The sequence below is a fragment of the Gadus chalcogrammus genome, chromosome 20 (assembly GCF_026213295.1).
Source record: "Gadus chalcogrammus isolate NIFS_2021 chromosome 20, NIFS_Gcha_1.0, whole genome shotgun sequence".
In the NCBI taxonomy this organism is placed as follows: Eukaryota; Metazoa; Chordata; class Actinopteri; order Gadiformes; family Gadidae; genus Gadus; species Gadus chalcogrammus.
In genome coordinates this window covers 22,511,799-22,537,283 of record NC_079431.1, presented here as the reverse complement: position 1 = coordinate 22,537,283, position 25,485 = coordinate 22,511,799, and the positions used below count along the sequence as shown (strand labels likewise).

The following is a 25,485-nucleotide window of genomic DNA, read 5'->3' as shown; positions in this document are numbered from 1 at the left end:
GAATGATATTGTTTACGAATTACACAGACAATTTAATTCATATCTGGCAACCCCGGCCCGGGGTACTCTGAGAGTCACAACACATGAAAAACAATAACAAAGGTTTCCGACCTGGGACAGAGGTCAAAGGTCAAAGGAAAACACACTGGCAGCAGCACTGATGTCGGAGGAGATGGTATTTTGACTTGTTTCATTAGAATGACACATCACAGTAATTTTGCGATTTAGTTAAGTCAACGTTTTACATGTTGTACCTTAAGTATAGTGCAAATGCGACCCAATGCTACTCAATACATTTCTGTGCAATGTTTTCAAAACTTCCAAAAAGTACAGTAGGAGTCACACCTTAAAATGTGCACCCTTTCACTCCATTGTTTTTGAAGTGCTCCAGTCAAGGGCCAGGGACCTGAGCTCAGGGGTCCATCAGAGCCCATTCAGGAGATGAGCTGAACAAAGCCATTCAGCACTATGACTATGACCTTCCCTCCATGATTGAATTGTGGTGAACAAGATAATAGCTTTCCTCAACAACCATACCAGACTATAATAGTTTCCAATCCAGCATCACTGTAACCCAGCACTGTAAGCAGGCATCCAGTTCCTCCTGTGGAAGCCCTTTACTCTGTTCACTGTACCGAGATGCACCAAGAGAGGCTCTTTATTCACAGGTTGGCTCACCAGCCACTAACATTGGGAAGCTTCTACCACTTTCAGTTCCAATCATTCTGATCCTAATTAGTCCCATTATTTGTTACTTCTCAGATCTTAAAAGGAGAAAAGTATTCATAAAAACCTTTAACCATTGAACAAACATCTGGCAAACAAACAAACACTTCTAAACATCACAGAGAGCAAATCCTAGAAAGCGTTCAACCTTTACCATGTGAACCGCCCTCCAGACATCTCCTCCCCGGCCCAGCGGTGGCGACTACGTGGCCGCTGAACCTCCAACGAAGGACCAGGGTCTGTTGTGAGCCAACGTGCACCTCGTTGCCCGACACTAACACTGGGCGTCGCTGCTCCGGTTGCCTAGACGACGTCTCGTGAGACGATACATCGAGGGATCCTGTTTCTCCATGGAGATGGTTATGGGATTAATGAATCACCTCAGCTGGAATGCTCAGAAAACAAATGCATTGTTTTCAAAGTCAGAACAGGACTGCAGCTGAATGAGATAGACATACACATAGATATAGATATACACACATGCAATATCATTCAGTCTCAGTTCTGTTCTGATTTGTTCAGCCTCAGCCCTGTTCTGATTTATTGGTTCACAGCAAAACACTTTTTGAAGATTCTGTTTTCTGTCCTAACTATTTAACTCTTTAAAAGGGTAATCAAGGGAACTAATGTGTACCAGATCATTGTTTTAGTCGAACAATTCAACTGCCTTTATCCGCACCAGTCCACCGACAAATGGGAAAACAAGACCAAGAAAAGCAATATATATTGTTTTTAGAGTCGTCTCCATGAAGATTGGTGAACCTAGTATTAATATAAAATGAACATTCTTCTGTTAGCTTACATACCACCGAAACACTCAACATTATATCCAAACCAAAATGTTTTCTTCCAGCCTTAGATTATAGATAATCTCCTTTATTTTAGAACTGGTCTCATTCTGTGGCGGTGTTACGGTTCAGACGTTCCTGTTTACACGCTCTGAGGTCACACAGGAAACCCAATATTAGCGTTCTGAATGGTCCCAGGCAGTGGCGTGCACAGACATTTTGGGGGGCAGGTGCTCAGTGAAAAATAAGGGCACTTTGTGCCGTGTTACGTCCCCTAAGTGGGCTAGGGGTAAGGGGAGTAACATAGTACCATGTCAAAAACAGTAGGAGTCATGTAGTCCAAGTTAAGGGTGTTTATTGCCAAACTCAAGCGCTTGTCTTCAGGGAGATCCACGGGCAAAAACAACAAACAAAACGTAGCCTACCCCTGACTAGAAACAAAAGACAACATTCTAAATTAAAGAAAAGTACATGTTCTAATCCTCCCTAGCAACACAGAACCAGGAGAAAAGTGGGAACAAACATAATGGCAGGCTTCCTGGCTCAACACAAAACTAAGACTAGAAAGCTGCTAAACAGTTGACGGGACAGGGATACCGGGCAGCAGGCGACAGCAGGCAACAGCAGACAGCGGCAGGACTCCCGGTGTGCACAGTCTAGAGGTGGAGCTGAAGGGGTGGAGCCGAGGGTCTCGAGCTAAAGGCAGCATACACAAAATCACATTAGAACACATGGGAATGAAACATGCAGCATGTGGAACTGCCGGCTGCCATATTATAGCAGTGTGAGATAATTTTTTTTACCACTTTCTAAAGCAGCAACCTCCTCGGTGCCGTGTCTTTAAAGATGTTGATGACCTCACTAAGATTGATCTTGATATATTTTTCTATAGCAAGCAGGAGAAGGTCAGAGAGCCGTTCTTCTCCACACAGACTTCTTAGTTTAGTTTTGATCATTTTCATTTTTGAAAATGATCTCTCCACAGAGCTGGCCACTGTTTTCCCTCAGTATGGCAAATATTTATTTGAGGTCCTTTGCAGGAAAGCTGGAGTGGAACACCTTTAGTTCTGTCTTCAGCTGGTCCTCGTCTTCTCCATAGAGATCACAGAGGATGCGGACAGCTTCCTTGGCTTCTGAGTTTGGCGTGCTTACCCAGTTGGCATGTACCGTTAAGGGGTGGAAGGACTGAATGATTCTAGCAGTGGGACTTCCAGTGTTGAATCTCCTGTTTAGCTCCTCAGTCACAGTATCCAGAAAGGAGGCTTAGGGTGCAAACAATACATTCTAGACTCAATTAATTTATGTGTTACATCGCTGGTTGGGCAGGGCAGGGGAGTAGGTGTGTGTGGGCAGCAGCTGTGAACTGCTGCTGCAACCGTTTGTGTCCGCTCTGCGCGTTCACGTTGACAAAGGAAGAGAGGTGTGTGCGAGGAAGGGGGGGGGGGCATATATTTTGGGGCATTATTATCACACGTTTTTAATTGTCAAGCCTTTATAGATGATAATGTCGGCATGGGCCACATGCACTGTTTAAAAAAATAAAAAATAATTCTGATTATTTTATTTTTTTCAAAAGGGCACTTGATTGGGCCAGGGGGCAAAGGACAGGTGCTATAGCACCGCCTTGGGTCTACCTGTGCACGCCACTGGTCCCGGGGCAATAGCCAGCGGAGATTCCTTCCATGACGATAAAGATAGAATGGAAAGTAGCTCAAATGATAATGGTCACACAATGATACCCTACTTAACATTCCCGCTCACAGTACATGTGGAATCTGATTCAGGTCAATAAGACCGAAACAGGACTCCTCTGCAATCCCCTTCATGAGGCGCCATTGTCTGGTTCCAGTCTCCCCCACGCCGGGAGGAAGGAGGGAGTGATGGTGGATGGACTGCAGTGATGTCCCAGCGGTCAGCAATAGGTCCATGGGTCTGAGGCGTCTCAAAGCACTGGCTAGTGCCTCACCTTCAACGCTGGTTGCATGCTGAGGCTGCGTTAGATTCTGTAGTTAACATGGATGTAATAAAGTGTTCTAAGTCGTGATGTGTACTTTGCAGTAGTGCATGGCTCGTCTGAATCACATGAAAAAATCAACACAGACACTTGACTCCCATACGGCACAATATTTATTCAACAATATACCGATTATTTAGTCTCTTTCATCTTCAGACTGCTCTGCGTTTTTATTCGTTTTTTTATACCTTTCGATTTTAATCTCTTTTGTACATTTGTTATTTACAAGATTTAAAATATGTCATTCTTTCTATTTATACAACAGACAACAGTACATGGTGCTCTACTCATCTTTTAATAAACCTTTTTTTTTCTCATTCCATCAAGTCTCTGATATCAGAGTGACCGACATGGACCTGTGTTACCCTCACACCCTCCCCCTCCCCCCTCCCGTCACTCACCACCGAGGCCCGTTTCAAACGACGCTCCCTAGTGGTGGCGTCTTCTAATTACAGCCACATGCAGGATGGTTGTACAGAATGACACACAAAGATCACACCGGGGGTGGAGAGGCTCCACCGTGGGATTGGGGAGCTACAAAGGACAGAGTGCACTGGATAAAGTGAGAAAACTAACGAGCAGGAGAGGGGGAGAGCTTCTTCCTGCAGTTCATCTCCCACGCTGAACGAACCTGGCAGAACAAGTGAGTGTTGCATAGAATCACTGGGAGCCCAGCAGAAACCCACCCCCCCAAAAATAGATCTGATTGGTGCCGACGTGGTTCATGTATAGCTTCAATAAACGGTGAAATCCTGAGACCTTACTGACCCTCACTTATATATGAATACATATATATCTATGTATATCTATATCTATACACATATATATACACATATGTATACATATATACACATACATATCTACATACATATATATATCATTACACATATATAAATATATATATATCTATATATAGAACTATATAGATATATATATACACACACACACACACACACACACACACACACACACACACACACACACACACACACACACGTATATATATATGTATGGTATCTATATATCTCTAAATATCTTTAACATTTGAAAGAAAAATATACAGCTGTACCCTAAACCTTTATATAAACTTTGTTAAAGAAAATAAAAGCAGTGTTGAAGTACTACTCAGACTGAGCCCTGCATGGAGGGTGTCTGCACATCTATATATTAATCACATGGATCAGAGGGACAGAGGAGGTGGATGAACGGTGGATTAAAGTGCATTATACCAAATAGCGAAACAAAAGCACACGTTTGAAGAAACACATGCAGGACGGTAAACCCCCCCGTCCGACCAGCGTCAGGCGGGCAACACAAGCAAACACCTAGGAACCCTGCCTCTGGCCTGGTCCGCCATGATGTGTTGCGTCCTGGTCTTGGACCACAGTATTGAGCAGGGGGGGGGGGGGGGGGGGACAGGTGACCAGGGGGTACAACACAGCAGAATACAGCAGATTACAGCAGAATACAGCAGGAACGGGGGGGGGGGGAGCACGTGAACACACTGAGGATGCAGGTGTTTGTGTACCACAGCATGTAGCTATGTAGGGTATTATTTGATCGCCCTCTCCCTCCTATTTTCTAACTCTCTAAAGGAGGAGCGCGTGCCTTTGTGTCTCAAGCACACACACTTACAAACTAACGCATGCACGCCCACCCACACTCTAACGCACGCAGCCTTAAAGGTTGGGTATGGAATTCGCTTTTTTGGCCATTTTTGCAAAATTACTTGAAATCCTTATCATAACCCGCTTACAGCCACTGAGTTAGAAGTACTGACATGAAAATTAAACAAGTCAATCATCTGTGGAACGGGCAGGGCTCGAAAAACTCCAGCCAATCATTTCCATTGCCACCGAGTTGCATTGGACAGTAAGTACGTCAATCAAACGGTCGTACTGCACTCCCCCTCCCCCGCGCGCGACCCCTTCGTGCAGTACTCGTGACCCAGAGCAAGCTCCTGTTTGTTGTTATCCTGCGGTAGCTACTGGAACTAGTTAATCCACATTTGGACCTAGCAGTAGAAGACAATTTCCATGGCAGACAAGACGCCACCATCCCCACCACCACCACCACCAGCAAAGAGAAGGAAAACTCTTTTTCAGAGAGTAATTGATAATAAAAACGCTGAAAGAGAAAAACTGAAATCAAGAATAATCCTAGGCGCTGCTTTCGAACGTTGGCGGCAACTGAAGGACGAGAAGGGTCTAAAAACCGATGCTTGTGTGGCGGTTGACCTAGTTTCAAAGTTTATACCGTTTATACTCGGTAATACCGGTGTTGAGACGAGTGTATTACTCGGTGTGAAAATGTCCACACCGCGGCAACCCTAGTGAAAACCAGGACTTCCAATACAATTATATGAAACAAACATACATTTTCTAAAAATAGTAATGATTTATGTGACTGTTTAATGTTTATAACATCTGGTGCAACCATAGCCGCGAGAACGTATTCTCAGCAGGGGGTGCTGGAAAAAAAAACCCGGCCTGCACTAGACTCGCAACTCGTCACATTGATAAAAAAGATATATTGCAGCGCAGCTCAATTACACCAGTGCATGCGCGCACAGTTGAAAATCGATCGTTGTGTTCACATCCAGCTGCTCACAGAACAAGTTTAGCGCACCACCGCTACCCTCACACTTTTTCATATAACCTTTTTTCAGCACTAGGTCATATGAGCATTAAATAAATGCTGCGTCTCAACATGCTTTGGACAGCAGCGAGGATGACTCGCTTTGCCACGGGCCGAAACAGTTCGGGGCGACCACAGCCAGAGCGAACACAGCGGGGCAGAGGAGTGTCAGGAAGTCTTTGGTGTACACATCAGTACGGCCTATTTGCACTACTGTTTAGTGGCAATGCAGTGTTTTATTCTATGCCTTTTTATTTTCGTATATTATTTCAATTAATACAATATATTTATTCATGAAATCAAGATCTGGTCTTCAAATCTTTTTTCCAAATATAGGTCGTCTTACAATGGGGTTTGTGTTTATATTCGGACCAATACGGTACAGCGGGCGCTCACATGACGTTAAGCATTTCCTGGTGCATAATGACGCTTCAGAACCTAAAATCCCGTTTCTCCCCGTTGACACGACAACACATAACCGGCGTTTTCAGAAATCTCCACTTTGGCCGGAGTTTTTAGAAATTATCGTTTTCTGTGATAAGACAGGGCCTCGGACAGGGGGTGTTGCAGCACCCCCAGCACCCCTACTTCCCGCGGTACTGGGTGCAACTTACAGCTGAATGTAGTGCCATGTTGTTAAACGAAAACCTACGCTAGCCTGGCTCGCTCTTGCGCATCTCTGTTCGCGCTCGTGCATGATTGCGCGTCCAGGTACTTGGAATGGGTGGAGTCAGAGTCAGCGTTGAAGGAGAGGGGGTAGGACCATTTGAGTTGTGTATTTTCAAAATCTGCTGGCGTTTCGCAAATCGCGTACCCAACCTTTAACGTACGCAGACAGACATAAAAACGCACGCACACATCCTAATGCAGCCACACCCGGATGGATGCACACACCCTAATGCACACCCCCTAATACATGCACACACCCTGGCACACTCACACCCTAACACATGCACAATCACACCCTAACACACACACACACCCTAACGCACAAAAACAGCCCAACACATGCACACACCCTAACGCACACCCTAACAAACAAACACCCTAACGAACAAACACACCCTAACACATGCACACACACACACACACCCTAACGCACGCACGCACACACCCTTACATACAAACACACCCCAACATAAGAACACACACTAACACACGCACACACACAAATGCATAAACACACCCTAACGTATGAACACACCGAGCACACTGTCCCCCTGGACCCCAGTGGCAGCAGCAGTGACCCTTCACACCAGTAACTCTTCCCCGCTGACTTTTGTTTACGTAGAGAATGAGCCTGTTTAAAGAGGACTGGACCATGGATTGTATCAGTGTATCCTGCGTGACCTCTGACCCCAGCGCTTTGTATTCACTGAGGTTCCTCTTAGCACCCAAAAATAAAAACTACCGCAAGAGAACATGATTGCTTTGAGAAAAGGAAATTGTACATCGAAAACAATTCCTCCAGATCGGTGGAATCGAATATTGATCTGAGGACCGTGAATGACGTTTGTGACCCTCACACATTGAGAAGATAAACTGACACATAACAGCACAGAAACCAAAACTCATAAGTCACGCATTGGAACAGCTAATGAAAAGATTTAAGGAGTAAATGAGTAAATTGGCACATCTGTTGGAGACCAGGAGAAACTACTTCATGTCTCAATCTAGCAGCCATCGTCCTGGCTCCGCGCTCAAGCAGAACAACAAAGCTGTGCACAAGAAGAGGCATTTCAACGAGCTCCAAAATTAACCTAAATAAATTGCACTTGTATTATAACCAAATAAAAACAAATAGTAATCGTTCACAATTTAAACTAGAAATTAAATCTACACCTATAAGCAGACAGTTGAAGATAGAGCAAGTAGGACAGACGTGCTATTAGATTGTGTATTTTAAGTGGATCCAAACAGAATTAAAACTCTAGGCACAAAATAAATGAACTGAATTTTTCCACAAACCTATTGAACATCGTCATTACAGTTTACTCTATAAAGGGGCTGTTTAATGGTGGATTAATCTGAACTCATGTCCCACCTCAGACAGAAATGCACTGATCTGAGTGGCAGGTGATGTGTTGCACGATGAGGTAGAACAAAAACAATGAGCATCCAATCAGGGCGCACAAAACACTGGATGGACGTTGGAGTGAACCCACTGTTCAGAGCCACCAGGGGGCGGTATACTGCAACCCTGAACCCAATTTTCAGAGCCACCCTGAACCCACTGTTGAGAGCCACCAGGGTCGGTATACTGCCACCCTGAACCCAGTGTTCAGAGCCAGCAGGGGGCGGTGTACTTCCACCCTGAACCACCAAGGCATTTTATTACAGCAAATGATAAATTTGCCCCTTGAAATAAAGTAAAGGGAACTCAGTCTCCCTTAGAATAGCTAGAGAGATACATGTGTAGATCTGTTCGGACCAGGACCTCACATCCTAAAAGCAAAAAATCAAATAAGTAGAAAACATTTATGCTTAAAAGCAAAAGAAACTTCAGTCGTTTCTCTACACAAATGAAAGTTATAATTTGAAACAAAAACAGGAAACAACCAGAACTATGTTCTTTGGATTTCAGTTATTTGACCTAATCGTTTCAATTCCCACATGACATCTGTCTGCGTTTATGCCACTGGTAAAAGAAAATGAAACGTATAATCACCCATAAAATCAGAAGACTTTAAAGATGTCACAGGGACAGATTGCACTTGAGTCCAGGAATGAGCGAGTAGGAGGAGAGAACGAGCACACGTCCACACACACCTTATTGCTGAATCTTTTGGGCCAACACCGATTCAGTCCGCAACGTTTAAAATTCGGACACCAAGAGCAGAATCATCCAGCTTGCTCCTCCTCCTCTCTGTATCTGAATGATGACCCCTGCCTCCTGTCCCCCCAGTCGGAACAATGGGAAGAAACCAGTGATACACACGCCCACGACGAGGATAATGACAGATGTTGGACTGGTGTGTGTGTGTGTGTGTCTCTCCCTCCATGACCCCCGCGAGCCGTCCAGTCAGACGGCAGGAAGATGAGGAATGGTTTTCAGTTGGAGACTGACCAGTGTCCATGGGCAACGTTCACCCTTTCACCTGGGGATGGGCATGTCTTCTGTCAGCAAACAGAAATACACAATCCAGGCACACCCAAATATATAAACAGAACCACACACAGAAACATCCACACATAGACAGACTCTCTCCAACACACCTCTTAAACACACAGTTCGATTCCTCAAGCGACAGGACCAGGTAGCTCAGAGTCTGTGTGTGTGTGTGTGTGTGTGTGTGTGTGTGTGTGTGTGTGTGTGTGTGTGTGTGTGTGTGTGTGTGTGTGTGTGTGTGTGTGTGTGTGTGTGTGTGTGTGTGTTACACCTGGGATATGATCTGCATGTTGAAGCTGGGCGAGCGGGACTGGGGCGTGAGGGGCGCCCCGGCGACCAGGAGGTCCTGGTTCTCCTCCGGCCGCACAAGGTGCTCCTCCTTCAGGCTGATGGTGGAGTGTCGCCGGGACCCCCCCGCCTTCGCCCCACCAGCCCCACCCCCGGACGGCCCCTCCCCCGCCTGCCCCGCCCCGTTCAGGCTGAGCTTCATGCAGTCGAAGGACTTGCTGGAGGAGGTGCTGGCCGTGCGGACCAGGGCAGGGCCGGCCGGGTAGCTCAGGTGCTTCTTGATGGGGCTCAGCTGGATGGTGTCCAGCGTGATGCCCGCGGGCGGAGACTGGCGCCTCAGCTGCTGCTGGAACGCCTCCTTCTGCTGCTTCTCCACCTCCTTCTGCTGCTGCTTCTCCACCTCCTTCTGCTGCTGCTTCTCCACCTCCTTCTGCTGCTTTTCCACCTCTCTCTCCCTCTCTCTCTCTCTCTCTCTCTCCCGCTCCTTGTCCCGAGACAGACGGGCCGTCACCGCCTTCTTGATGCTGCTGCCGCCGCCGCCCAGCCCCCCGCCCTTCTGGCTGCTGGCGCGCCCGGCCACGCCCCCGGCCACGCCCGGCTTGGTGGCGCTGGGCTGGCTGCTGTTTGACGCCCCCGAGGAGAAGCCCTCATCGGGGTCATTGAGGTTGAACGAGTCTTCGCCCCCGCTCATGCCGTCAGCGTCTGTTTGAAGGAGGGAAACACACACACACACACACACACACACACACACACACACACACACACACACACACACACACACACACACACACACACACACACACACACACACACACACACACACACACACACACACACACACAAGGTGGTAAACACAGCTAGTGTGTCTCATCAAGCATGGACCATGGAGCCACAGACCCGCCATCTTGTGTGAACCCGTGCGGGGTCATGTCATAATGAGATCAAATCTGAATAATAAAACCATGAAGACATGCCAATACACAGCCAATAGTTTTAGATTTCCTCAAATTAATACATTACTACAATATTGCCACTAGAGATGACTGAACACCTTGAGCTTTAGATCATTGGAATATATCATGACACAAGGTTGTCAAGGTTGTCTGAGTTAGCGAAAAACGCTTCAAATGAATCACAACCTGCTGGGGGGCATTTTGCTACAAGGCTGGACAGCATTTGACTTAATGTGCCATGTTAACATGTAAATAATAATAATTGCTACAAACACTGAAACTGGAGAATATTCCATGAAGCTGCATTGTACATAAAGTTAGATAAAAGGGTTTGGTTAAAGAACTCCACATCTCCTGTCATGCGACGGTGGGACAGGCAGGCCGCCAGGGGGCGCCAGATGCAGTCAGAGCAGACAACACAGAGAAGAAGACATGCAGGTGACGTAAGGGTGGAGGACGCATGCCCTGTATCTCAGTGTGCCAGGACTAGGCCAACCTCTCCTGCTCACTCCCTCTTGTTCTCCCCATCCCTAGCTCACTCCTCTCCCCACCTCACTCTCCCTTCACCTCACACCCCCTACCCACCTCACTCTCCCCCTCACTCTCCTTCTCCACCTCACTCTCCCTCTTCTGTCCCCTCAGTTCTGGATCCGAACCAAGCCTGAATCCTTTATCAGTCAGGCTACCAACTATGCTATGTTGTTGCCCATCAACAAAGTCTGCGGATGGCCTGAAGCAACATCTCTCTTCTCCTTCCCCCTTCCTTTCACACACTTGAGAAAACCAAATTATTGGGTTATTCGACTATGATTGGATTTTTAAGATGCATGTATACACCTTAGTCTGGCTGAAGTCTGACCGAATCGGGTTTCTCATTAAGACCCCTTGATTATTCGATTGATAGTCGCATTAATCGTGAATGTATACATTCAATCGGATTGGAATCAGAATTTGTGTTCTGCGCATGCTCGAGTTTTTTTCCCAGGGCCATGAGCTGGAAGTAGAAGGAGATGATATTTGTGTTGTTGTCGCCGTCGGAAAATGAGAAACAGCGATTTATTTAAAAAGCTGGCGAAAAAGATGAAGGAAGCCGGTGTCGTGCCAGTGTAGTTACCCCCTATAAGAAGTGTATCCCCGGCCGCGGGAGCGTGCATGCATCCAGTGCATGCACGCTTTGAATTCAGCCCCGTTCATCCAAGGCTTAATCAAGTACATGTTTATTTAAATGTTGGTCATCAACAAGGTTGTAGAGTAGTAATTTCGGACACATCTGTCAAAGCAAATGTTTTTTTCTTCCAATGTGTTTACGATCTCTATTCATTCATTGCGCCGCTGCCAAATTGACAGCTGTCTAATGAAAACAGCTTTCTCGTATGCCACCTGAGTTTGTTGTTGCTGGTGACGTAAATACGTCAGCCAATGGCTCTATTAATAGAATAGAATAATCTTTATTGTCATTGTACAAGACAACGAAATTTTGTTTGGAGCAGTCCTCCTCCAGTTGCACAGTTCTATAAATAAAATAAATATATACACATATATATATATATATATATATATATATATATATATATATATATACATATATTGACATATATATACATATATCATTCATTTATTTTCATTTTATCGAGTCTCCTCAGGAGCAACTCGGGAGTAACGATGGGTCACCATCGTCATTCCTTTCGATAGCTTATACAGACAGGGGACGCCACACCTCTCTGCCCGGAGAAGTCAGGGTGGGGCGTCTCGCTCAGGGACGCCTCGACACTCGGTGTGGCGTCCCACTCGGAGGAGCCGGGGATCGAACCAGCAACCTTCCGGTCACCAGCCAACCCGCTCTACCTCCTCAGCTACTGCCGCCCTACCTACATATATGTATGTACCTGCCGGTACACACACACACACACACACACACACACACACACACACACACACACACACACACACACACACACACACACACACACACACACACACACACACACACATATAAATAAAATACGTATATAAATAAAATGTTTTAAAAAGTCCAAGTCCTGAAGTGCAATAGTGCAATCATGTGTGTATGAGATGAGATGAGATGGGGAGTATCAGTGTGGCAATAAAGTGGGAGTGGAGTTTAGCAGTGTCACAGCTCTATGATAGAAACTGTTTTGCAGTCTTGTAGTGCGGGCGGGCACTGTCCTGTATCGTCTTCCTGAGGGCATGAGAGTGAAGAGGCAGTGTCCAGGGTTTGTGCTGTCTCTGAGGATGCCCATGACCCTCCGAGTACAGCGGGTCTGGTAGATGTCCTCCAGTCTGGAGAGCTGGGTGCCGGTGATCTCCTCAGCCGTCTTAATGATGCACTGGAGAGCTTTCCTATTATCTGCGGTGCAGCCAGAGTACCATGCGGTGATGCAGTATGTGAAAACTGACTTGATGGCTGACCTGTAGAAGCTCACCAGCAGCTTTTGTGGGAGACATGCCCTCTTCAAGCACCTCAGGAAGTAAAGCCTTTGAAGTCCTTTCTTGGCCGTCGCGGTGGTGTTGACGGTCCAAGTCAGGTCGTGGCTGATGTTGACCCCGAGGTACCTGATGTTCTGCACAACCTCCACTGTCTCGCCGTCGATGGTGATGGGGTGATGGACGAAGGGCTTCGTCTTCCTCCTGAAGTCCAGGATCATCTCCTTTGTTTTTGCTGCGTTGAGGATCAGGTTGTTCTCTCGGCTCCAGCTCACCAGGTTCTCTACCTCTGTCCTGTTGGCAGCCTCGTTGTTGCTTGAGATCCTGCCTACCACCATGGTGTCGTCTGCAAATTTAAACATGGTGTTGGCCTCGTGGGTGGGTTTACAGTCGAGAGTGTAGAGGGAGAAGAGGAAGGGGCTCAACACACAACCCTGTGGTGCACCGATGTCTGTGGTCGGCCGGTGAGGAAGTCCAGGACCCAGCTGCTCAGGTGTGTGTTGAGGCCCAGGTGGTCCAGCTTGGTGGCAAGTTTATGGGGGGGGATGGTATTGAAGGCGGAGCTATAGTCTATGAATAGCATCCGCACATAACTGTCACGCTGGTCAAGGTGTGTCAGGGTAGAGTGGAGGGCTAGTGACACTGCGTCCTCCGTCGACCTGTTTGCCCTGTAGGCAAATTGATGGTTGTCTAAGGAGGGGGGGATGCTGTTCTTCAAGTGCCCCAGTACCAGACGTTCAAAGCACTTCATCACCACTGGTGTCAGCGCCACAGGCCGATAGTCATTGAGGGACCTGATGGCTGATTGTTTTGGGACAGGGATGATTGTGGCTGTCTTGAGACATGTGGGGACGGAGGCCTGCAGCAGGGAGGTGTTAAACAGGTCCGTGAGCACCGCAGTCAGCTCCGCTGCACAGTGCTTCAGAACCCGCCCTGGTACTCCGTCAGGTCCAGTAGCTTTGTTGGGGTCGATGTGCTGCAGGGTCCGTCTCACGTCGTGGGGGCTCAGAGTCAGAACCGGTGGTGAGGGTTCCTGCTGTGCCCGCGTGTTGTCACTGTTGTCAGTGCGGTCAAACCTGGCAAAAAAGCAGTTCAGGTCGTCAGGGAGGGATGGACTTTGAGCGTGTGTGGAGCTGCTGCTGTTGTAGCCGGTCACGGTTCTGATGCCCTGCCACACGCGTTGAGAGTCTGAGCTGTTGAAATGCTCCTCGATACGCTTCGTGTAGTGGTGCTTTGCTTCCCTGATGCCCTTCCTCAGAATGGACCTTGCTGTTCTGTAGGCCTCTGCATCACCTGAGTGGAAAGCTGCATCCCGGGCCTTCAGCAGACCAGTTACAGCGCCATTCATCCATGGCTTATGGTTGGGGAGTGTTAGTATTGACTTCTGTGTGGTGACACTGTTCATACAGAAGGTGATGTAGTCCAATACTGATGAGGTGTAGGTGTTGAGGTCTATGTGGTTGTTGTCATTGGCAGCCTGTTTAAAGATGTCCCAATCGGTATACTCAAAGCAGTTCTGTAGCCTGTCCATGGCTCCGTCTGGCCAGACAGTGACGGTGCAAACTGTTGGTTTGGACCTTGTTATGAGGGGTTTGTATGCAGGTGTTAAGTGCAGACTGATGTGATCGGATCGGCCCAGATGGGGAGAGGGGGACGCTTTGTAGCCTTTAGCAATGTTGCAGTAGACCTGACCCAAGATATTATTGCCTCTGGTCGGAAAGTCAATCAACTTGTGAAATGTTGGCATTACAGTCTTCAGCTTGGCGTGGTTAAAGTCGCCTGCTATTATAAACACACCATCTGGGTGGTTGTTTATCAGCTGTTGGATAGCGTCATGCAGACTAGCCAGTGCTAGTTTAGCGTTAGCTTGCGGTGGTATGTAAACAGCAGTTAAGAACACCACTGTAAACTCCCTTGGCAGATAAAACGGTCTGCATTTAACTGTAATAAACTCCAAATCCGGGGAGCAAAAAGTCTCTACAATCTCAGTTGTGTTGCACCATGAGTTGCACACGTATATTGCAGACACCGCCCCATTTATCCTTACCGGAGTCAGCTGTTCGGTCCGCTCGGTAAACAGTCCGGCCTGCCAGCTCAATAGCAGTGTCAGGGATGTTCGGATTCAGCCAGGTTTCGGTAAAGAAGAAAGCACAGCTATTTATCCTGTTTGAGTGAAGCCTCAGTCTGAGTTCGTCGATCTTGTTGACAATGGACTGGGCGTTCGCTATGAACAGGCTGGGCAAAGCTGGTCTATCCGGTGAGCTCCTTAGCCTAGCTTGGATGCCGCCCCGCTTGCCCCGCTTTGTCTTCCTCTCCCGTCTCCGTCTGCGCTGCTTGCTGCGTCGGCTCGTTAACCAGTCAGGCACCGATGTTCGGAGCAGCTCCTCCGGTATAGCAGGTGGAAGGGGTGGAATGTAGTTTATATCCCGAATATTCAAGATGTGATTCCGGCTGTAGGTTATGTTCGTTCCCAGTTGGAGGGGAAGGCTCACAGTACAAAAAGTAAACATCACAAAAAAAACACGAAAAACACTAAAAACCAGCAACTAGAGGTAGAGCTCCGAGCCGCTGCGACTGTGCGCGCTGTGTTGGGAAAAATAACCTGCTGAGTACATCACATGTACATTATAAATATAGCTAACTCCTACCCTAGCCTGATGAGCACATCACATGGACACATTACAATATAGTCAACTCTTGCTCTAACCCAACGAACACAAACATGATAATATATAGTCAGGTCAAGGCCGGAGCTGAAGGCCCCATCTCCCAGGCAGGCAGATGGTGGACACTCAGACAATGCACCAGTCATCCTCAAGAACGGGAGAGCCACATTAATTTATCACACAGGAGACATTTTGAGAGCTCTTCCCCGTTAGGAGGAACCAAGAGATACCTCTGCCCACACCAGGGGCCTGAGAGCCACATTAAATTATCACACACGAGACATTTCAGGGGGGCACTCCCCGTTTTAATTTATCACACCGGAGACACAAGGAACTCTCCCCCGTTACGAAGCTCTCTCAGGGCCTGGGAGCCAAGACCAAGCAAAACACACAGAACCACACACACCTCAAACGCACACACCTCATCGAGAGGAGGATACAGCATAAAAACTGTACCACACAGGGACTCTTCACCCCTTCTTCTGAAGCAGACCTTCCACGGAGGCGAAGCTCCGGACAAACCATCAGCGCTGATTAGGGACTTAGACATATTCGATTTCTCACGCTTTATGACTCTGTATAACCGTTGCCACTTTACTTAATAAATCCAAGGTCCTCGTGCCGACAGACTTTATTACCTCTCCGTCTCATTTCATCTGGTCCAGTAACTAGACAGATCGTTTTTCCCCACAGCTGCCATGCCAACCCTTCTAGTTACCACTAGTTGAAATGGGTACAGCGCCACCTATCGTACAGGGGCATGACATGCTTCGGCCAATGAATTGATTTTCTCACCGCCATGTACACTCGGACAATTGCAGCTGTCCAATTGAGGAGCATAGTCGAACTAGGGCTGTAATCGGATTAAGCGGTGCATGTAAACGTACTGAAAGTGTTGGCAGGTGAACGTGAAGCTGAACCAAGGTGTACCAGGGTGAGTGTAAACTTGGACCAAAGTGTACCAGTTGAGTGTGATACTGGACCAAAGTGTATACCAGGTGGGTGTGAACCTGGACCAAGTTATACCAGCTGAGTGTGATTCTGGACCAAAGTGTACCAGGTGAATGTAAACCTGCAAAAAGGTGTACCAGGTGAGTATAACCTGGACCAGGTTCAAAGGGTAACCAGGGGAATGGGAACCTGGACTAAAGGGTCAAAGTATACCAGGTGAGTGTAAACCTGGACTAAGGTGTACCAGGTAAGTAAACCTGGACCAGGTTCAAAGGGTAACCAGGTTAATGTGAACCTGGACTAAAGGGTCAAAGTGTTCCAGGTGAGCGTAAACCTGGACCAGGGTCAAAGGGTCACCAGGTGAATGTATCCCGTCTGGACAAAAGTTACAGCTCATTCCAATGGTGGCTTATGAAAAATAGTTTGCTCCTAGTTTCGGCGAGATGAAACTGTTATGTGAGGGATGGCATGGATGAAAGTATAATACAGAAATAACGGTTAAATCGGATAGGATGCCAGGCAGACACTGGGAACAAAGTATCAAAACTGAACTACTAGATAACGAGAAAGAGGAACAGTTATTAAAACCAACTAGCAATTATTAATAAAATAATTGAACGGGAGCTAATTTTGAATGGCCATTGCCCGTTCCCCTCCTGCACGGACTGGAAGGTTGAATTGAATGTTTCTCATGCACATGCTGGAGGAGACGGGGAGGGAGGGTCTGATTCTCACTGAGCGTTGCGCTGGTGATCACAATATGGGAAAAGGTCTCTCCAGAACACACCACAAGCAATACAGGCAAGCGTCCGCACACAGGAACAAAATGGAGATAGACACAAACTCTGCAGTACTGCGAGCCACCACTGTGTGGCGACAGAGGAGCAGCAGAGACCTGAAGTCTTCTGAGGAAGTGTTTTGGAAAACAAATTGGCCAGCAGAAGTTAAGCGCCAGATAAAACTGCTGCACATGCTCAGACTCCGCTTGCATACACTAGTACCGGACATGCTCAGTGAGTGACAGGGCCTCCTGGGGGGTGGGGTCAACCTGAGACCAGGCTATGTGATGACAGCAGGCCCATGCAAAACGGCCCGGGGTCCAGCTCTCCTTCACCCCCAGAACAACACCCGGGCGTGGGAGGGGGGCGGGGGAGCCAAAAGGCGAGTGTGAGTAAGACTCTGGGGAGGAGGAGGAGGGCAGTCAGAAAATGAAGATCAGCATCGGGGTGCGGTGACTCTCTCCCAGGAGGAGGCCGGGGAGGTGCAGCAGCGGGCAGTGGGGGGGGGGGGAACCGGAGGGAGCAGGGTGTGGTCCCTTGGCTCCGAGAGACCACGTCCCGCCCCGCGCTGAGTTCCTACCCTCCAGTATGGCCGGGGGCCCCGTGTGGACGGCGCTGCTGCTGTAGTTGCTAGGGCGACCGGGCGGCCATGCCCCTTCCTTGACGGTGCCCGACGGCTCCTGCTGGTGGGCGTGGTTCTGGTGGGCGTGGCTAGGAGGGTGGGCGGGGACTCTGAGCTCGGAGTCACTTGAGAGGTCAAAATTATCTGGGAGTCAACAAGACAAGATGGGTTGACGCCTTTTAGTGCCCCCCCCCTTCGAGACGGGCCTCACTGAAGGGCCCCTCCATCTGAAGACTTCAACCCCCCTACCCTACAGCAGCACTGTGTGGACAAGAGGCAATCAACCAGCGGATGTCTAATCTAAGCATTTGGACCATTTCCTCCAAAATGTGACTCTCAAATGCATCGATGTTTTATATCACAAATCATAACTACGAGGAAAGAGGAACTAGGCAAGCAGCACAGAGCAGCAGGACACGCGAGTGTAAAGCAGGAACACACACTGGATGGTGCTGGTTCATCATGAAGCCTGTAGGATAGAGCTTATGATATAGAAACCAGTATACACTTGTATATACCAGGTACACCAGTATATACCAGGGACCTAAACACACACTACAGGACTGTTGTTTGAACACTCTACACAGAGAAACACTGAGACATACTGTATTAAATAACGAATGGGGCACAAGGCAAATTACTCTCTCCCCTCCCCCTGAAACCCAAGGAGAGGTACTTGTCCCTTAAAGGGTTGGGCTGCACCTATCGCCCTGGACCCAGCACCCTGCTGTTGGAAGCAGGCCTTACCCTCTCTCTTCCAGCGGTGGCGGCGGATGGAGGCGGTGGTGATGGCGGAGATGGAGATGCGTCTGACGGTGGGCGTGACCTCCACCTGGAGCACCTGGCGGGCCCGGGGCTCGTCAGGGGCGCTGGCCGGCAGGGAGTTCCTCATGGCGTCCCCCACCTGAGGAGAGCAGGGACATTGTCAGCCCATCACTACTCATGCCCTCACTGAGTCAGCTGAGCTCTGGATCTGTCTGACAACGTCACAGCAGAACATCCACAACTGGGGAGTCAGAATAACTCTGTTACATCAGCGAATCACAACCCCTGGTACCCGAACATGTTAAAACCAGGCTTTCCTTGTGATTCTCTTCTAAAATTTTATTATTTTGTATTATTGCATTGTTGAAGTGAGCCTGAGACTCAAGCATTTCATTGCTGTTGCTTTAATTGTCGTGAATATGACACCATCTTGAAAAACAGCCACATTATTTGTTGAAAAATGATGCATCCTAAAATGATGCATTCAAATTTACTATCGATCTTCCGAAAAAAGGTTGGGAACCCCTGTGGTACACGACCTAGCTCCAGACCTACAACATAGAAGACCTTTCGGAGCGAGAAACTCTCTAAGGAGACCAGGAGGTCGAAACCTAGCCTACGTACAGAGTGATGGAGCAGCTGCTACATTCCACGTTTCATTAGGATCACAGCTTTATCAGTACGTCTTTGGGTCTATAGTAGGTCCATAGAAGCTCTTTGGGTCGATAGTAGGTCTTTGGGTCTATAGTAGGTCTTTGGCTCTATATTAGGTCTTTGGGTCTATAGGAGGTCTATAGTAGGTAATTGGGTCTATAGTAGGTCTTAAGTAGGTATTTGGGTCTACAGGAGGTCTTTTGGTTTATAATAGGTCTTTGGGTCTATAGTAGGTTTATACTAGGTATTTGGGTCTATAGTAGGCATTTGGGTCGATAGTAGGTATTTTGGTATATTGTAGGTATTTGGTCTATAGTAGGTATTTGAGTCTATGGTAAGTCCATAGTAGGTCTTTGGGTCTATAGTAGGTATTTGGGTCTACAGTACGTCTAAGGTAGGTATTTTGGTCTATTGTAGGTATTTTGGTATATAGTTGGTATTTGAGTCTATAGTAGGTCCATAGTAGGTGTTTGGGTCTATAGTAGGTCTTAGGGTCTATAGTAGTTCTTTGGGGCTATAGTAGGTCTATAGTAGGTGTTTTGGTCTTACCAGTAGCGGCTGGGAGTAGAGCTCTAACTGGGATCTGTATAGGATGTCCTCTAGAGCCTCTCGACCCAGCTCCCACTCTCCATTGTATCTGCACACACACCAACACCCACACCCACACACACACACACACACACACACAGAGATAAACATGAGACTGTGAGACACGTCGCTGGTCTATTATTGAAAGTATGAGCAGGTGTGAACACTCAGATGTCCGCATTATGAGCTCAAATCATAGGGTATAAAAGGGTGTATATCAGCAAACTTTTCATTGACAAGTCCAGAAAAAGTGAGTATTTACAGCAAAGAGGTGGATAAACGGTCAGGGTTGATCAATCATCCTCCTGATGATTATGTTCTTATTACAAGGATCAGAGGGGTTCGTCTAAAATGATGTTGGCGGCCGTTTTGAGCCGAGGGGAAATTCTTTGTGATGCATGGGAGAAATAATCAGATCGGACAGACATGACTCATTCAAACTCTGGGTTTGTTGAGGTCTTGGGAGTCAAGGACATCTCCTATTCTCATAAGGCAGTGACAAGGAAACCAAGGAGAGGGAATCAAACAGTCATCAACATCGATGAACATCGACTGGAGAGTGTCGTGGAAATATCAATCATAACTATAAATATACAATCACATACAAATTATATTAACCTTGTTTATATAATTATTACATTAGAAGGAACTGTATACATTCTCCCTGTAACTTAAAACAAATCCCTTTCTCTCTTTTAACTGAGAGAGGTTAAGTTAATTCGTATTTGAGTTCCCACTGGAGCCAGTCAGTCTGGTATTGAGACCAGGCCATCGACTCACTTCTTTGTTGTGTAAACTGTTTACAGCCATGTCTTACAAACCTGCAGACATGTCCAATATCCACCCATTGTATTACAAATTTACTTGGCCTTAGGTCACTCCCACTCCCTACCCACAATGAAAACGTTTGCCTATAAGAATCTTGTTCACCTATTGTCTCGCGGAATGTGTTCTTGGTAACCTTTGCTGCCAATACTTTTCCCATGATCATGCCTTAAAGGCCCACTATGCAACTTTTCTAGCCAAAATTACATTAAGTATGCAGGTTGAGAGTTATGCTGATGGTTCTGCATCCATTTCTGGGTCGATTGGTGGGTGTGTCATTTTCCCATGTCGCCTCTACAGTGAAAAAGCGCATATGCAACTTGATCTGCTCGGACCGGGACATTCCGGATGTGACGCAGCGGAAATATCCTCGAAAATGTAGTCAGATTGTAGTTTCGAAAATGCTTTACGGCACAGACACACACCTAAACATGGCACCGGCTAGATATAAACAGCCAGTTGCGAGGCAATTGTTGCATTCATCATGGATCAATCGACTGATAAGTGACCCAAGAGAAGAATGGACCAGAAAAGAGATCAGACACGAGTGAAAGGGGAACTATGCAACTTTTTTGGCTTGATTTACCTTAATATAACAGGCTAGGAGTCATTGCGATGGTTCCATTATACATTTTTGTTCGATTGTTCGTTGTTTCGACTCCCCCTTGCGCATCTTGGCGGAGAAAAGGAATATGTTTCTGCCGGCGACCCGCCGCCCACTCTCGCGGGAGTCTCGGGTCTCGCGAAGTAACGAATTGCTTTACGGCACAGACCCCCAAACACGGAACCGGCTCGATATAAACACAAGTAAATAAGGGATTGTTACATTCATCATATATCAGCCGACTAAAAAGAGACGGAGAAACCCAATGTCGGAGGAACAGAAGAAGAGAAAAGGGAGACTGACCGACAGAGAGGCCAGACACGAGTAAACGTTGGGCAAGCTTTTCAGGAATAGCGTGAACTGAAAGAAAAAGAAGACTGCAAATCAGACTCCGATTTGGCCGTGTTGCTTTTGAAATTGAAAGTACCCTTGGGTGAACTTTGTCCTCGTGGTATTCTTGATGTTGATAGCCTCTGTACAAATGTGTTTGCTCAACCATTTTGTTGTGAGCCCTGTAAAAATCGTTTTCTCGACCGTTTTGTTGTGAGCCCTCTATGTTTCTAGCTTGCTTGTTGGTTGCAACCATATAAACACCTTTGTTTCCATTGATGTTTTGCTTTTCGTCTGTCTCGTCCCCCAGATACAGACTGAATCCCCGAATCCAGGTTCTTGTTTATTTAGATTATTATGTTGGCCAACACTCTCACACTGATTGTTCTGTTCAACTTAAGATAAAACAATTATAATCTAGGATATAAATTCTCCCCGTCAAATATAAAAAAGGATGGCTTTATGCTTATTGCAATACAAATTCACAATTTGAAAAATGCATAACCTTGCCTACACTTTATGAACATCTACTTTGGACATGGCTCCACGCATTCGCCGGCTTCTTTGAAAACAAATGCACATGGCTCGCGTAGAAGTGCATGGGGAAGGGTCGTCAACGAGTTGTTACGACAGTGTTGTAAAATATCTACTACGAAACTGAAGGGGGCGCTGTGTAGAGAAATGTGCGTGCCATAACCAAGAAAAAAGCGAAGAAATTCCCGAAGTTGCATAGTGGGCCTTTAAGATTAAATCAAATATTTCGCTGTCCGACGTGTCCGTGAGAGAACTTTCTCTTCATCAAAGGGCGTTGTCGGCAGGATCCCAATATTGGATCATCAGACTGGGAAGTTATGTTTTTTTTAATTGACTATCTTGCCATTCTGACCCTCTGACGGGATCCGGAATTTGGGAAATAGATAAACACATGCGATTAGTATCTGACCTGGAACTTTGGAGGCGATTGGCACTAAAACAACTATTCAGCTCACTTCTTAATACGGACGAATGCAGGGGTGTTGGCGGAGGTTTATAACGACCTTGGACTGCAACGTTTTGAGATTCCTATGAGCAGATGTACAATACTATTGGTAACTCCTTTGTATTGACTCTACTCGCTAAAATACGACTCTTATTAAGGGTAATAATTAGAGCTGTCAGTTAAACGTGTTATTAACGGCGTTAACGCAAACCAATTTTAACGGCGTTAAAAAAAATTATCGCGCAATTAACGAAATTATTATATAAAAAAAAAAAAGAAAGATTTTTCATTTTTTTTTTCTTTGGCTCAAAACAAAGAAGCAGTAGCCTGACTGCTATGTTCAAATGACATTTGTTCAAAGCAGTCGTTAAATTGCACTATAGGCTCTTTTTTTGTATCGTCCTGTTTTGATCAGTATATGCCAATGTTGTTATCTTATCACCATGTTGATAAGAGAATTAAAATGAGAAGAATTATGGGACAAAAAAATCAAGGGATATTTAGCATAGAAAAATAATTTGTGATTAATTGCGATTAATCGTGAGTTAACTATGACATTAATGCGATTAATCACGATTAAATATTTTAATCGCTTGACAGCTCTAGTAATAATCCCTCGAGAAACTTTGTACATTAAAAAAAGAAGAGGGGATAAGGGGACATAGTTGCCTGCCTCTGGTATGATGAATGTAAACTAGTGGTTTATTTTATATAAGGGTTAAGATAACGCCCTCGGGAAGACCGATCTAAAAGCATGAGGTTTCATTTAAATTCTTATTTAGGCGGAGGCTCTGTCTGATATTTTTTGCTAAAATATCCAAGAATTAGGAATCCCTACGAATTGATAATCCGTACTACATTAGGCATCAAGGATTGGCCGGTAGTAGACTGTTTGTTCTTACGAATGGAAAGCTTGTGCCTTGTGTATCATTAGAAAGATTCCGCACTGCAGACTCTCTCTTGTTATGTGACGTATTGGCGGAGGACGTTTTGATTACTCTCATTAAGGGTAATAACCCTCCAAAGAACTACGTACACTACAAGAGTTACGTTGGTGTGCAAAACAGTGCATCCCAAGTAAAGCCCATTCAGTAAGTAGCCCAGTAATAAAACAGTTTGGGACCCCACATACGGCCAACCAGTCTTGGACCTCAGATGAATGGGTAGTGTATGTCCCTCGGAAGTTATGCAATTCTGACCCGGACCTTTGAACGCCGTTTTTGCACTAGCAGACCTTTCACTGGTATGATGAATATAGACAAGAGATCTATTTCAAATAGGGGCGATGATTGCACCCACGGGAAGACCAAGTAGGAGGAATTGAGTGGCCTCATGTTGTTTGAGCCTGAATGAAATATACACAAAATAGAGGAGCCTCCCAACCTAAAGACACCAACGACGGCGGAAAATTTGTCATGTTACTAAACTTATCTTTTTTCAGAAAAGTGGACGAGTGGTAAAACTAAATATAATAGAGAAATAACGTCCGGCCTTTACGGACGCAAACAGTGCCAGCAGGTAAGTATGGCACTGAAACAACTGAGGGAATAGGCCCCCCTTGGTTGTGAAAAGAAAAAATATGTAAAGAACATTGTTGTGTCTCATCCCAATTGTTATGTTATGTATTTTTCGCGCCGTATTTCTATCCTTTCTTTCCATGCTCTGCTTTCATGTTGTCTACAACCTCTTGTAGACCCTTCTTCTCTCCACAGCGCTGGAGAAGCAGTTTTACGCCGTCCCGAAATTCTAAATGTATTTGAATGCGATTGTAATAGATTTACTGCTGAGTTGTATTAATATGATCTGAGAGATCGTATAGATTTTTTTCAGATAAATAGCAATGTCCAAGGAACGAATGCCCGAAAAACGTAGCAGTTCAGGACACTGATCCAGAGCCAGAGGACAATTCAACTCCACAGAAGTTTATTCTTCAAACAGGTTTGATTGACAAACCACGAGTGAGTACCCTGAAACTAACATAGAAATAAATAAATCGGGCTCCTTTGAGACATTGACTTTACTCTGATTTACAAATTTGTGCAAAATATATTAATATCATTCAGTTAGGTAACATTTCTTTGTTTCTTTATCAAACAGATCTGTGGTCTCCATTTACGTTGAGTTCCACATGTTTTAAAATTATTAAATAACATTAACATAGCCTACTTTTAGCATTAAAGAATTCATGACGTAAAACTATAACCCAAGTGATTGTGTTTTGTTTATATATCCCTATCTGTTGTATCAGCTGTGTGTGTATTCCTTTATTTGTATTCATTTGTTTATGTTTTCTTTTCAAGAGAACGTCTGACTCAATCATAAGGAAGAGTAAAATGGACGCCCATTCATCAAAACGGGACGCTAAGGTGACAATAACGATGGCAAGGACCAATCCAGGTGTTACTGACCACGAGGACTGCAGTCAAACTCCAAGGAAAACCAGAATGGATCCATGCAAGCCGATGCCACCCAGCACCTCCGGAAGAGGAAAGCACCAACGACTCGGATGGACCACCCCTACCCTGATCTGCATAATACTCCTGATGAGCCCAGCAGACCAATGCAACGCAACCACCAGTAACAACGACCGACTCCCGACCATAGCGGAACCCCAGCTAACCCCACTTTAATCGCCTTTTTGGGTATTGCTTCGACCCCAGGGCATTTTCAGTGTAGGATGGCTGAGATCATTGAAGGGTTGGAAGGTGTGATTGTCCACATAGACGACTTTTTGGTGTTGGGGAAAGACCAGGAGCAGCATG

General features: G+C 46.3%; 1 protein-coding gene across 2 annotated transcripts in view; it reads right to left on the bottom strand.

Moving 5' to 3' along the window:
* Positions 1-3,907: 3,907 nt before the first annotated feature.
* The window catches only part of LOC130373879 (hyccin 2), an 89,572-nt gene continuing 67,994 nt past the window's right edge, over positions 3,908-25,485 (bottom strand). Inside the window, exons 9-12 of one of the 2 annotated variants that reach the window (XM_056580526.1) lie at positions 19,947-20,034; positions 18,726-18,882; positions 17,937-18,122; positions 3,908-10,264 (exon numbers count right to left, since the gene is read on the bottom strand). In XM_056580526.1, coding sequence (XP_056436501.1) covers positions 9,540-10,264; positions 17,937-18,122; positions 18,726-18,882; positions 19,947-20,034 — 1,156 coding nt within the window. In that variant the 3' untranslated portion in view covers positions 3,908-9,539. The remainder of the gene's footprint in view (positions 10,265-17,936; positions 18,123-18,725; positions 18,883-19,946; positions 20,035-25,485) is intronic. The other variant, XM_056580527.1, reaches the window with a different exon arrangement.